This window comes from Corvus moneduloides, chromosome Z (assembly GCF_009650955.1).
Source record: "Corvus moneduloides isolate bCorMon1 chromosome Z, bCorMon1.pri, whole genome shotgun sequence".
In the NCBI taxonomy this organism is placed as follows: Eukaryota; Metazoa; Chordata; class Aves; order Passeriformes; family Corvidae; genus Corvus; species Corvus moneduloides.
The window spans coordinates 17,226,656-17,242,463 of record NC_045511.1 but is presented as its reverse complement, the minus strand read 5'-3'; the positions used below and the strand labels follow the sequence as shown (position 1 = coordinate 17,242,463).

Sequence of the window (15,808 nt, the reverse complement as noted above, 5' to 3'; positions counted from 1 at the left end):
TTGTTGGGGTTCCTCCCCCCTGCCATGGGGTCCTGGGAGAGGGGACCCTGGGCTAGGGGCATGGCCTAGGCACAGGGTCTCCCTGATCCCTGGTCACATGTACCCTAATCCTGTTCCCCATTGGTTATTTTGTGTTCCCCAGCCAGGGGAGGACCCTGGTTGTCCGGTGATTCCAGAGTCTTTTCGGCAGTCCCCCGGCCATGTGGCTGGAAAATAAAGATCTCTGAAACTTCTATCAAGAATCACTCCCTATTTCTTTCCATGGGTTCTCGCTGCCTATGGATGTTGCAGGAGACCCCACTGCAACAATTCCTCTGAAGTTTTAGAGCAGAGACATTCATCAGATGCATCGTACAACTAAGGTACTGATGGTCATGACTCAGCTCCAGAGAGTAAGAGGAGTTTTTGAAATTACACACCAGAAAACAGAAGACATCCTAAAGGATTTTTTTGGTCTGCTCCAGTCAATAGAATTGCTACCATTTATGGAGAACAGATGGGGAAAGATTTAACATGGAATTAAATGCACCTATTAAAGATTAATGAGAAATTACTTTATTTCAAGGCAGAGACCAATTTCAAGGTAATCCAGACTTCCAAGAGAGGTCAGAGGACATCATTTGCTTTCCTGCACTCTAAATCTTAGTAAGTAACTCAGTCAGCCTGAGAGCCCATGCAGATGTGTGGGTAGCTTTGAATACTTCGGTTTCAGATCGACCATTTTCTTGCATAGACAGGAGAAACTCATGTACCCCTTTTTCTGTTGACAGTACTATGAAACATCTTTGGCACATGATGGCTCTGAATGTCTACATGATCTGTTTCTACCCACATTCCAAAATCTGAAATTATACAAGCACAGTTTCAAAATGAAGAGCAATGTGTCTTACTATAAGCCAAAGAGAGAGACATGGCAGACATTTTCTGGCACTTGCCATAAATAGACGGCAACCAAAAATTGTTATGCAATGATATTTAATGCATTCACTGGATCAGAGACAGGTAAACATGCTGCTGTTAACCAAAAATCACATGCAATATGTATGCAGACTTGCAGTAAATGCTGTGGATGCACGGCCTGTGCTGATGCCACCTCACCAGTTACATTCTGCTTATATAAGGAGATGAGTCCAACTGTCTCAAGAACTTAAGAAATTTGTCCTATGGTGGGTAAAATCCCAGAAGGAGACTCCTTACAAACTTCAAATGGCAAACTGTGCATCAGAAAAACTTTAAGTTTGAACTTTTTGCAGCTCAAAATGAAAGACTCAAGCTAAATCTTAGGGTATTCAGAACTAACTCGAAGAGATATTTCTGCAGGCAATCATCCTGGTACAGACAGATAACGAATTCCCACCTTCTTAGCTGAAAGAAAATTACACCCTCAGCTCTCATGAAAAATCTTTCTGCCATACAAAGACCAACCTTTAGTGCCCTGAACTGATAATCACCTGGCTTTCATTAAATAAAGACACTTCTAATTAAACACCCTGATCAACACACAAAAATGTGTGCTTTGCAGGCAAGAGATGGCAAGCAATTTATCTTTCAATATAGTAATCGCTTATATCACGCTATCTGTAATCTACAGTGATGAATAAAGGTATTTAGATTATGAAATCCTAGATGAACTACAGACTATATTCATTTCAACAGCAAGAAATGACAACTCTAACTGTCTGCATTTTCAGAAATAGGATTCCAACTGTTGGACTGGCGCAGAAGCATTTTCACTTTTTACCAAAATATGTTCTCATGGAATCATCTCCCTCTTGAAGGGCAGGTGACGAGAGAATATACAACAGTCACTGAAAAATTCAAGTTGGATGGGTACTGTGGTAGTTATCTGGTCTACACCTCACCAAAACAAGGCAAGCTTCAAAGTATATTAGGTTCCTGGTTCAACTGGACTTTGAAAGCTACCAGGAACAACTTTCCTGAAGTTCAGGAAGGTAATGTTAATGACAATATGAAAGACATGCCACACTTGGAGGAATCAGACACGTCTAGGAACTGGGAACTGGTGAATTGAGGATGTAAGTATATGAGAAACTGATTTTCAAAAGTCTCAAGCTTTGAAAAAGGCTAAATACTGCTGAATCAAAGGGCACGTGCATAGGTCAAATGGACTATACAACAGTAGTGCCAGCGTATCGCTAGGCAGCTACACTCCTAATGACTGCCAGGTAAATAGCAACTCCACAAAGTGATGGATAGAAGTTTCCTTCCTCACGGCCTGTAGCATAATACAAAGTCTTTGACAGCAAGTGCATTCATATGCAGCCTTGAATCCACTGAAGAAAGCCTTACTCCCGCTTCAAAGTGAGAGGATGCTGGTGAGTATGGCCACAATGCATTCTCCCAAGAGCCACTACAAGTTAGACTGGAGAAATTGCAAGATCAGATCTAAGAGTTTGCAAAGTGCTTCTCAAGGACAGGAAGTTCTGCTGCAAATTTAAATGCTCGTATAAATCCAGAGGTGATGTTTCACAAGTATAACAGTATCATCAGAAGCCTACAAAGCCAAGAGGATGTTTTGATCTTGGAGAATGGAAAGAAAGGCACTGTCTTCTTTCCAGATTTATCCCCCAACAGAAAAATATACACCAGACACGACAGCTCACCCAAGGAAAGATTTCCACAGGAGGGACAGTTTTTAAAGCTAAATGGATAAAACTGAGAGAGGTATATTCAAAGAAAACAAAAGGAAAATCAAAATATCTTAAGGCGACTAGAGACAAGACTGATTAAAGACTGTAGAACAAAGAGATGGTGAACTGGCACCAATCTCAGTTAAGCAGTGAACTGAGTGAGTTGAGAGTGAAGTGCTTATCACTAGGAATACAGTGTCATCCACATCAAGAAAATAGACTGGGTGAGCCAAACAGTTCTACTCTGGCACACATTCCAGGGGATTGAGTGTGGGTGGAATTCTGTTGTGAATGCTAGCAACACACAGGTATTGCAATACTGGTATTTCCTTTTTGCTTAAATATTTATATCCATCTGCATTCCTGTTCAGTGTTAACATTTGTTAGAAAAGACAGGTAAATGAACTATGACCTAGTATCTTAGAGGTAAAAGGGAAAAAAACATTATTTTTCTTCATGTTATTATAGGGTAGTCTATTCCAGATCACCCTATGTTTGAAATATCACTGCTAATCACTTTGAACACCCATGAAAAAGCACCCGAAATCTGACATTCTCAGTAAAAAAACAGAAAGAATGAGGATAAAAACATTATCTCATTTTTACAGATAAGAGAGGCACAGAGAGAGATCAGAGGATTTGCAGAAAGTAACACAGGTAATGCAAGGCTATTCCTGACAGTTACTCATGCTAAAACTGTCTCTGTTGGCCTTGCAAAATTATTCCAATACCCTTGAGTCCCGACTCAAATTAGTTCTTTATTTATTATCCCAGTTTTCAAGTATCTTTCCGATGGGCTCATCCATTGTTCCCATACAGCTGGGTAAACAGACAAAGTCAATTCTATCATGCAGGTTTACCTTATAGCATTCAAAACCCTTTGCATGTGTGGGATTTTTTTTTTTTTCTTTAAGCAAGCTAAGAATGTGTTTAAAGGTGACCTGTGCTGGAAAAAAAAATCGAACTGGGGAAGTTTAGGGACAGAAAGGCTTCTGAAGATTGGTGTGTTTCGATATCTTTGTCAAAGAAAAAAAATTAATAAATCAAGTAAGTAACGTTTGAAGTTTTAATATGTAATCATCCTTATTATGGAAAAAAAAAAAAAAAAGGACACGAATCCTATTTTCCAATATGAAAAAAAAGCAAGGCTTATGGCTTTTTTCAGATTTTACTGTGAAGTGATACAACTGCATTCAACAATTTTTAAGAAGTGATAAAAGAGAAATAGCAACATTAAAAAAAAAAAGTTAAAAAAAAAAAGCCTTCCCAAAAGTCAATTTTGTTAGGATTTTACAATACATCCAAAGCAGACCATGTTTTTCAGGACGCTTGCATGGTGCTTAGCATTGAACAGTACCTTCCTCCTGATGAAGGCCACTCGCAGACCCCCCAAAAGAGGAGGCAGACATCAGAACACAGAAGGAGAGGGGAAATGATACACCATTGAAAATAAATTCTTGATATTCCCTTCCATTTATAATCCCACTCCATATCCATGCTTTTTCTACACAAGGAAGAACTGAAGCCTCACACACACACACACACACACAAGAATCTTCGTGAATCGAGGGAATTGGCAGATGTGTTGGTAATCTTCCACAAATAAGAAACAAACTCTGCCAGCTGTACTTGTAAATTCAAAGATTAACATTAATAAGCAGTGCCGAGACCACAGGTATTATCCTTCCTTAAGGTGATAGAGCTCAAGAGCCCCAGTTCTGCAGAAACTTATCTGCCTGTCCAACTTCAGAGCCTCAAGTCCTAGCCTACACTGCAAAACATCTACAGATTCATCAGCCAGAACTTGCCAAAGCAAACTGGATTCTTGCCACTGTTTGAGATGGCAGTGAAGTAGCAAGTATATAAACTAGGTCAGACATGATTACCTAGAACAAGGGCAATTTTCTTTACATGTCTGTGTAAAGCTTCTGAAAATGATAAAGACTGAACATCTGGGCGCTGCAGAGAGTATATTCAAAAATCATTTTTGATAGAAAAGTTTAACTGCATTTTAATATGAATTATATTTTCTATTAACAGCAAGGCAGAAGCCTATTTTGCAGTAAAGCTCTTCCTTTACCAAAGTGCTATCTCTCTGAATCTGAGTCAACTTTAGTGACCACTTTAATATTCACTTTGCAATTAATGCTTCTTTTTATGGGTTGGTAGAAGGTAAACCAATTTCAGTTCGGCTTCTAGGTATTGAATTTATTATAAAAAGTTATGTACTTAAAACTCCTATAATGAAACCAGAGGCATCATGAGATATTAACCTAGAGTTAATGCTGAGAAGGCCAGTTTGAATAATTCAATTCATGTCACCTTAAGTATCTTTTCAAATGGAATTAACTTTATCTCACAAAAAAACGGAAGTTCCATGTTCCAGTTACTGATTATTGACTCCATGAGAGTTCTGACTTAAATCATCTTACCACCATCTTCCCAGCAATTTTATTTCACTACTACCAGGATGCTTCTTCACATTTTGAGGGCTGACTTTCATTATAATGAAGCAATATTAGCTAAGAGAAAAACATGGTTTCAGAGTTACTGCTATCGTTAGGTGATACTAAAACAGACAAAAATAGAAGTCCACACCAAAGCATCAGCATTAGTTCAGTACAGCTACAAACCAGGGCTGCATTTCAGCCACATGCACACAGCTACTGCAGTCGTTTACATCCTATAGAACTCCACCTCTTTTTACAACGATGCCATCGATGTTTCGTAATGCTGCAGTTCTCTTTACTTGTTAATTATCTTATCCTGACAGAAAACCCGGCACTTAAACACTGAAAGGAGATGTTTTCAAATACCTATCTAAGCCCAGGGGAAAGTGGTAGCTCATGATCAGCATTATGGTAGGGTAAGAATGAGGGAGACAGGCACGTGAAAGCAGAAGCAGGGGATGTTAAGATATAGGTGTAGCTCTAGAAATTACTCCAAACAAGTAAGGAAAACGAACAGAAACAAGAAAGAACAGCTCAAAATAGGCAGAACAAAGAAGTGCTTCATTACAGATTACAACTGTGCTGTCCAAGGTTTCTGCAAGACATGGGAAAATCGGAACAACATCGCACATGGAAATACAGACACCTCAGTAAGATCAGCAGTGTCCTAAAACAGGAAACATTGATTATGTCTCCTAGACAGTTCTCTGAGGACAAAACTATGTAGCAAACTAGTTGTCTTTCTTTAAACACAGACAAATCCAGGATTTCTTCAACTCAGACAAAAACGAGCAAGGAAAATATTTCAAATGCATCTGGATTCAAACAAAACTCAGGAAGACTTTCATTAGCCTAATATTTCAGTAAGGTGGCTATTGTAAAAGTCCACCTTAAAACAGAAAAAGCTTCAGCGGGGCAATAAGAACTGGCATGGGCAGCAGTCGGAACAGCAGGAAAGTGTTCTGGGTCTGTCCTCTTCCAATTCTTTCCTCTCAAAAATCCCTCCCTGTTGTGTTTCCCCTGGGACAGACCCCATCCAGGCAGACAGAACAATGCCGGCCTGAACTACTGTGTTAAGACAACACTGAAATAGAACAAAGAGACCCATCAGGACAGTGAGAGCTCATAGTTCAGGTATTAAAAGATGTGTGAAAATAACAAGTAAGTCCATCAAGAAGCAGCCCAGTGACCTTTCTTGGGTTTCGAAAGCTATCCCATGAAGGAGTGAGTGAGGAAAAGAACGGACAGAGTGGTGCAGTCTTGCTCACCTCTCCACAGTTTCTGAGCTGTGAGGAGAAACAGCACAAAGTGCTTGTTTGGGTGAAAAACGGTAACCATTTATAGAGCCAAATGAAAAGAACGAGAAAATTAAAGAGGAAGGCTAGAAACATCAGAAACATTTTGCATGCTACAAGAAAAACCAGTTGAAGCATGTTTTGACAGGTTTTAATCTATACCTAGAAAGCTTTGCACGCAACAAGAGGACCAGGGTAATTTCAGAGTTGCTAGGCTGGAGCTGTAGAGTATGTAACCATAAATGAAATTTCAAGGCAAACCTCGATATAATATCTGAATTTGCATTTGTGGACAAAAGTACCTGTAAGTATAGAGAAAAGAAATAATGGAATCAAAGATGAGCTTGATAAAACTTCACACATGAAACCAGAAAACAACTTTAAAGAATTCTCTTTGTATATACTGATAGAGTGATTAGGAAGACAGAAGAACAAGAGGAGATGAACGTGGATTGTTGAACCGATTTGACAGTCAGGGGGCTAAAGGTTTCCTATTATCTGCTTCCATGCTTTTGTTCTGTAGATGTGAAGACACCGGATCCCTCAATACAAAGGTCTAACCTAGTATAGGATAAATGTATTTGAAGCTGAAAGACTAGAGATGAAACACTCAGGCCAAAACCAGAAGGAAGGATTGGCATCACCCAAAACACAGCTGCCACAGTGCTGTTGGACTACATGGACTCCTCTGGACAATTTTCCATGGAGATCCCCAGCAAGCTGCATACCGTACAAGCAACAACACAGACATCACCCATTCTGGGAGAAGGATATTCTTGTTTTGGACTCAATGCCATCACAAAAATGGATGGCAGATATAAACACAAAAGAATGGGAATGAAATGTTTACAAAAGATTAAAAGCCTGACAACCAGCTCAATGTCTAACAATGTTGGACAAAAAAAAAAAAAAAAAGCTAAGAAAACCCTAAAAAAACCACATCATCAGGACAAAAAAACCCCACTCCTGATGACAATGAAGTCAGAGTATTACTACCTGCTTCCTGAAGAGAATCAAAAGACTCTTTCCTGCACAGTCTCCAGTCTCCTGAGAAGCAGGATCTCCTGTATAATTCTCACAGCAGGGAACCACTGAGACGCCAGAATCAGGCCTCCTTTTGGATACTCTGTGCTGATGACTTTACTTCTAGCCCTGTTATAAATAAGCCTTTTAGACTGTTCCAGCAGAAGAGAGGATCAAGGGCATAACCTCTTCAAAAAGGCATGGTCTTAATGTAAGATGGATTCTGGAGATCTGCAGATGGAAGCTGCTACCAGCGAACAGCAAGCAAGAACATGGGGTAGAGCACTTGCATAGGCAGTCTTCTCTTCCAGGGTATGATCTGCCATCAGCAGGGATGCAAACCGAGCACCTACCTACCAGAAAAAAATTTCAAGCAACCATGTTCTCGAGGTTTTGGGCACCTACATCAGAGAAACAGTTTACCACTTAATTTAACACGTATCCCCTAGCCAACGTTTTCTGGTTTTAACTGCATATAGAACTATAGGTCTTCTATAAATAGCTCAAATGAGATGAGCTGCTTTACAGACTTGAGAAAGCTTTTATTGACCAAATACATCATCTGTAATGCCCTTTTCAATCATCAAAAGCCACAATGTGAAAGGCTGTATCTTCAGTGACTGCGATTATTTTCCTGTTTAAATAACAGAACAGAAAACAGAAGAGCATCTTAACTTTTTCCTTGGCAAAGGTGTGGGTTCCCATGATTCTTACTCCATTACAACATGGTCAATTAACTTCACCTATATTATTGACCCAAAAGTTGTGGGGGTTTTTTTGTTTGTTTTCCTGCAATCCGTGTATTAAGGGAAGGACTCACAGGAAACCAATCACAAAATAGGATTCAATACTTTATGATGCAAGATAATACACTTACAGCAACAAAAAGATGTTTTGACTAAGTCATTTAAAGAAAAAAAGGAGATGGCAAAAGAGAGCTTACCTTCTGCTCCTTTTCCTTGGCAGCACTGAGTTCAGAAAGGGAGTGTGATAGCTTTTCTTGCTGCTCAGCCAGGTACTTCTGATAGAGGCTCAAAAGTTCTTGGCATTCTCTATACTGCTGCTGCAGAGGTGAGACATCAGAAGTTAAGGGAAAAACACTCTTTAGCAAACAGTTATAGCCAAATATATACCAACTTACTCTGTGTAAATCTGATTTAGATCCATAACAGTTCAATTTAAAAACAGATACCGTGGGTTTAAGTAGCGCCTAATGATGATAAATCTGCTTAGAGATGAATGTTCAAGTACAACCTTCTTTCTACTCAGAGTGGAAAAAGAAGAATTGCTCCAAATTCTTTTATCATCGGAAAAGGGACAGCAGCAGGAGGCAGGTGATGACATTGTTTCAGCTGGAACAACTACAAGCCTCTGATTCGTATTCAGCAAAGCCAGCCATTACAAGTGTTTATTTATAAATAAATAAATAGCCAGCCAAGTAAGTAAATAGTCTATTTTTAAGCACAGACATCGATTCACAAGCCCACATACCCAAATCTAATCTCTTTGCTTGAGCACCAGTGGCTCAAAACCCCACAGTCACAGATGCAGTGCTACAGGCCTTTTACAGACCAGCAATAATTTTTGGACAGTAATCTGGAGAAGCAGCAACTTTGGTGTTTGTAAGGATATTAGCAACAGTGTCCTGCCTTGCTTGCAGCATTGAAATTCCAACAGGAGATAAATCTGCTCTTCACCTGTCATTGTGTAATTCCCTCCCTTGCTCATGTAGCATGGTAAACCATTTATGCTCCCTCTCTCCCCCCTCACTTTTAATTATGCATGCAGATGGGATAAGGGCTCGCTGTCCAAAGAGATTACTCTGAATAAATACTTTAATAACAAGTCACTGCAATTAAGGTAGGGAACAAAAACTTCTTCAATCTATAAAACGGTGTTGAGTTACAGATTTCCTTAACATTTTTATGATCTAATCATTGCTTCTGGGCAAATTCATGTTGCAATCACTTTTGCCAATCATGGCTGCATAAATAACTCACTGCTTTGTTATTCCCTGTTATGACCCTAAGGGGGTTTTTTTTGGTTCAGTTTTGTTGCCTTTCCTTCCCTCCCCCCCCCCACCCCCCTTTATTCTTTTTCCAGGACGGGTGGCCTTGCCAGGGCTTCATTTTTGTTGTTGTTTGGTTGGTTTTCTTTCCTTTAAATAAAAGGCTACAGAGAGAATAAGCAAAACATTTTAGGAAGGAATGGAAGGTTAATAAACCCCAATGTTGAAATCAATCAGGAGAGCTCTCATAACACCTTTGCTAAGCACCTGGAAATATGGGAGGGTACAAACAATGGTCTTAACAAGCTAATTGCATTCCAGAGCCAGCCTGCCTGAAGCCAGAGCTGTTTTACATTTCAGTTCATCTCGTCAGAGAGCACCAAAAGGCTGAAATGATTTGTGGTGGTCTCAGGAGTCTCTGCCAGCTATGATGTATATAAAAGGAATTTTTTATTCCAGTTGTAACCATAGGCAGTAATGTTTATAGTAGGTGAACATATTAGCCTGGACGCAGGGCATGAATTTTACTTTAGCAAAAGCCAGTTCATTTATACAGCCTAAGAGTTAAATGTCGGTATTTGAAGACAAATTATAGGGAAATTCATTTAAACCCATGTTATGTGGCAGAATATAAAAACGGACAGTCCTATCTATCTTTATCAATTTTTTACAGCCCTCTTAATTCACTTTGCTTCCAGCAACCCCTTCCCCACAAAACAGATTTTGCCCTCTCCTCCCTCCAGCTAGCACACTGCTGGCACCAGGAATGAGTACCCTGAACAGCCTTGGGACACACAAGTGATGGCCAGGCAGCCACCCTCACTCTTGCCACAGTGTTAGTGTCAGTCCTACTGGAAAGCCAGGCAAGACTGCCCCTCACTCCCAAGCACCATTAAGAAGATGCCCCATTTGTGCTTCACAGACTGCAGAGCCGTCACTGTACACACGATGTGCATGTGACTGCCAAATTCATTTAAAACACGACAAGCAAAATTAACATCAGCAAAGTATGCAAGCAAATCCTGATTGTCCAAGGGCCAGTTATGCAGTCATGAGTGGGAAGGGCAATAATTCACAAGCTTGAATGGCAGATGCCCCTGAAATTCTTGTGAGATTTGGTCAGCCACAGTAAAACTTGGTGCATTAGAAGATTAAAACCTTGTTCATTCACACAATCACTCTACATTAAGTAAAGTATTGTTACAGCCACCACAGTCTAAGAGTTTAAAGCCCTGCTTTGCTTACTAAGTAAACATGAAGCTTTGAATATGAAAAAAGAATTCATTTGTTTAAGACATATGCAGAATAGCTGAAAGTATGGCAATTCTCAAAAATGTGCTGGTACATTTACTGCAGAATGTGTTCTTTAGGGGGAAAAAAAAAAAGAAAGCCTTAATATTAGACCTTACTACCTCATTCTATTGAATTTTTTGCTAAAAGCAGCAAGATGATCTCTTTTTTTCTCCTACAAATTAGGCGGGCAATACACAACACTGCCACAAAAACATTTAAGTCATTCAGATATAACAAGGTCATGCATCTACTAAGGCAATATAGTCTTTGGACAAATATATACGTTATGATAAATATGTTCATAATCTGCTTTAAAAAAAATGTTTTAAGTTTGAAAAAACAGTATATATAGTCCTATAAATTTGCATTCCAAAAAAAGTAATACACCTAAATGCATACATTAGGTAATTCTTCATGTGTTCAGGAGCACAAACATTGGATTTGCGAGATGCTAGTTACCTGGGAGAAGTGGTACTTGGCATTTCACTGAACAGTAGTTTTATGTCCAGGAAATATGCATCTGAATGCATTAGAGTAATACTTTTTATGCAGTTTATTAGTAAAGTATTAAGGTTGTATGTGGAGGGGGGGAACAAAAAAAAAAATCAAAATTAGAAATGCAAAGGTTAGGATTTCAACAGCCACATTTACGTGCCATACTGCAAGTACTACATATTTTATAGAATAAATTAGTTAATTTTTTCACTGAATGTAAATCAAAGAACTAAGAGCTCATTTGGGGCTCTTAAGAGATAATAACCTCAGTGGAGATGGTTGGCTTTGAGAAGAGGGGCTGCCAGCACACAGTGGTGACACGCTTACAGAAGCCAGGGATGGATATCCAGGGAGCCAGGCAAAGAGCTTTTCCTTCGGGGTGAAGCTTCACAAGAAGGTACAACCAACTTCATGTTCAACTGCTTCCAAAGATACTCTCCCACTCGCTCCTTCCACCCACACCAGCTCTGCAGCCACCCCAGACCCCTCACTATGGGCCTGAGTAAACTGACCCAGCAAGGGAAAGGGATGGCCAGGCACAAGATCCAGCATGAGGCAAGCAGAGGGAGTGGGAGCTGGGAGCAGAGGACACCTCTTCCAGCAAGAGGCACCAGTCTGGGAGTATTTATCCATCTTGCAAAGTCTCAACCCTACCCTTCCTTCAGTTCCATTCTTAATCCTCAGGCTTTAAGGCTCCATGGCTACATCAAGTACTCACAGCTTACTCCTTGCTGAAATACTGCCAGCCTCCCACAGGCTGAGGTAGAACAAACAGCTGCAGTTCCTGCTTCCCCAGAAACTGGGAGGGAAAGGGCCTGTCTCTAGCACACCCACTGACCTCCTGCACTGTTCCCACTCCACTGTTTCCACTCCCACTTTGAATATAAGTGAATATACAATTAAAATCTGAAATGTTTTAGTGTAGAGCATCCAGCATCTACCTAAGAAGCTCTTGAATTCTACACATCAGTGTCCACATCCTTCTGCAAGCAACATTCATGCTACAGCAATTCAAACAACTGCTGGTCTCTTCAGGTCCAGGTTTCCAAATGAAGCCAACACCAGGCTACTCCATGAGGACTATTTACCAAAATTCTGCTTTTCTTGTATCACTTTCTGTAAGAGGGAAAAAGACAACCGGGCCCGAAGACAGAGAATCTTCTCCTTAGAAAGACTTCTTTGGGGGCCTTTATCATTTAAGAAGAAATGTTTAGTTTTACCTCACTTTATTTAAAAAATATATAAATTTAAAGCAGCTTCTGATCACGGCAAACTGAGGCTGGAAAAAACTTTTCTAGAAGCTACTAGCAAGGGAAGAGAACACAGCTAACGAGATTCTTTGCCATCAATCTAGTAACAAAGGCCCTTCTGTATTTTCAGAGTGTTTGTGAGAACTCACCATCTAGTGACACTTTCCTCACTGGTTTGCCAAGAGCATTTTCGGGTCAGGCAGTAGCTCTATTGTTCCCTTTTTACACATGGGAAAACTGTGTCACAGGGAGTCTTTGGGCATGTCTGAGCACACAGGTGCAGCCCAGCAGCCCCACACTCCAGAAGCCAGCTCCAGGACACAGGTCTTGCAGCTGCAGGGTAAGTTAGCACAGTTTAGGCACAGCACTAACAGATTAGATTCATCTTGCACCTGATTAGCTCAGAGTTTGCCTGCATTCACCCATGCATAAAAGCCCTAACAGACCTCCCAAGCATCAAACAAGATGCCTAGTGATGACTCATTCCTGTAGTCCCTGACTGTAGCTTCAGCTTGGACTCTCCTTTCACTCAGGGCTACATTCTCTGATCCACGGCCAGAAGAGAACACAGGAGATGAATCTCATCTTCAGCCACAAGATGCTGCAGTCCCATCAGTCCCCATATCCAATGGAAGATTCTCTAGAGACTCAGAGCTATTACAGAGATATGCAAAGATGAATAAAGCAATCAAAGGAAAGAAAAAGTCAAACGCACACAAATTGGATCGGAATTTAAATCAGACAGCATTAAATGTGAACTTTGTGGTAGAGATACAAGAAACTTTCAGTGATGTGATGAAGAAAGTTTTTTGGGATCTGCAACCATGACCCAGTAGCCACAAAACACTGGTCTTTTTAAATTTCTGCTTAAGGACATGCATCTAGAAACCTGACTAGTTATCATCATGTTGGCAGTTTCAGCAAAGACTTAACTCTCTTCACTGCCTCAGGTAGTCCCTTGAAGACAAATGCTGTGATAAAAACTAGACAAGGAAGGAGATGCTGAGGAAATGTCACTGACAGTGGGTTGATGAAGCTACACTGAGCACTGAGATGTTTTTGGTCTCCCAAGAAAAATCTACTCAGATAAATTGCAGGCAGAACTGAGCTTGTCTGCATGCTCTCCAAGCAGGTACGTGTGCCAGACCCATTCAAGGAGCCATGCACAGTCCCAGCAGCACAGCATCAAGCACCACATGCCTGCTTTAACTTACCTTGCTTCGATGTTTTTGTGGGGTTTGTTTGGGGTTTAGAGTCTTTTTGGCAGCAACAGCAACACTACACCACTTCCAGAATGCAGCTGGCCTGTGCTTGGCACTTGAAGAATGTCACAGCAAGCTCACAGCTGTTTAACAGACACACCACTGCATCCATAACTTTGGCACCATGTACTACAACATTTCACTGTACAGTTACTCAGTAGTCCAAAAACTACTTTAAAGAATGCTGCAAGAGTAAGAAAGCATTTCATCAAACTCAGGCAAAGGCCAAGACCCATGTAGCTGGGTCCCCAAACTATGCTATCCCTGTAGCTACAACTAAGGATCAAGCTACATCTAAACATTCATAGTACAAGGGAACCTAATTATAGTCTGCAGAGCCCCAAACACCCACAACAAATTCCACTACAAGTGTGCTCAGCTTGAACGGACCCACATTTTTTTTTCATGCATCACCCAAGCATGTATTTTTCACAGTATTTTGACACATGAAGCAATGGGGTTCATTTTCTGCCTTAATATTTTGCATATCAATAGGAGAGAGATACTGTGCCTTTTGGGAAAGAAGCAATATGTATGTCATTCTGATTTCCACCTGCAGGCTTTTTTCTTCCTAACCAAAGAAAGGATTAAAATAATGCAGCTTCAACTACTTACATATGAAAAGTCATATGAATAAAAATAAACTGCTGGTATTAATGAATTAACATGTAAAAGGAACACTTTAAAATATAAACTAAGATATTCTAAGCTCTTTCCTTTGGCATTTAACAATTACATACTTCATTGGAAGCTGACCCACATTTAATTTTAAACTACTGCTTGTGTTTAATACATACAGTCCTGTGCTTTGACAATCTCATCTCAGAAGAGCAACAGGACTACATTTTGGAAATCAGACTATCCAGGCACGGATCAAAGTCAACCCTAACATGTTTCTTCTGCCTTTAAAATTAAGAGAAATAAAATGAGTGGTTTGACTCTATGTGAATCATTGTTCTGAGAAAGGGTAGAGACTAGTAACTTCTATGAAAGTTTATTATCTAAACTCTGAAGTTGCTGCAAAGACTGAAGGTAATAAAATGTTTTATGAACAACTTCACTTCGCTCATTCTTATATAACTGAGTTTATGTGGACTCCCTGGCACAGTGATGCTAAGAACCTGTAGGGAACTTTCTGCACATCCACTTTTCGATGTATTAAAGAAATCATCTGGTGAGAGTCTGAACCTTATGAGCCTTCAATTCAAAACACAATTTCCTTCTGATCCAAATGCCTTAGGAAGCACAATTCTGAAAACACTATAAAGAAGCAAGTCACATACAATAAGATTGGAGTGATCTCCAATCTGAAGCCCAGCAGTTACATTTTAATTTACACTTGAATATTTTAATGTTGTTATCCAGTCAGTAAATTAACTCAAGATGCAAGAATAAAAGGGAAGATGCATAGGGAAAAGGTCAGAAGGTCCACAAAAGTTAAGAACTTCACTCCTGTTTGAAGCATCAGCATTATGTTGTTGAATGCCACAGCTCTCATATAAAGGAATTGCTTAATACATTCCCATTCTGTTTGAAGGGAAATTAAATTTACATTCTTTGGGAATATGGTATTGTAATTAGTTCATGACTTGATTACACTTTGAAGTGAGCTGAGACTGCATATGGTGCATACAAATTAGTTAAGTTATGGTTACCTACCTACAGAAAAGCTACTGAGTTAAGAAAGTTAGGGACAAAGCCAGGGAGGTCCTTTGGAGCTTTCACAAAGCACACGTAAAACTTCAAATTCAAATCTAGTCTCTGGACTCACAGATGTCAGGTGTGAACAGAAATAAAAAACCCAGTGTCCTAAACAGCTGAAGAGTTGTTTTCAAAAAATAATCTTTCCATTTCCACCTACAGCACCTGTAGAGCCACTGTTAAAACTGATCCTGAAGAAAAAGCAGTAAAGAAAAAACTTCCTACCCTGGTTAAATTCACCAGTATGATTTATCCAAGTACTTGTAATTTTGTAATTTCTTTTATAGACAGCCTAAGTTTTATATCATCTACCAAGAAGCTCTGCTCCACACAGATGATGAAATTCCCAAGTTTGCTTTAACGCTCTGGAAAATATTGAG

General features: G+C 39.9%; 1 protein-coding gene across 2 annotated transcripts in view; it reads right to left on the bottom strand.

Annotated features, from left to right (window-relative positions):
- The window catches only part of KIAA1328 (KIAA1328 ortholog), a 174,792-nt gene that overhangs the window by 97,655 nt on the left and 61,329 nt on the right, over positions 1 to 15,808 (bottom strand). For both annotated transcript variants that reach the window (XM_032095326.1, XM_032095327.1), the window contains one exon: positions 8,363 to 8,490. In XM_032095326.1, coding sequence (XP_031951217.1) covers positions 8,363 to 8,490 — 128 coding nt within the window. The remainder of the gene's footprint in view (positions 1 to 8,362; positions 8,491 to 15,808) is intronic.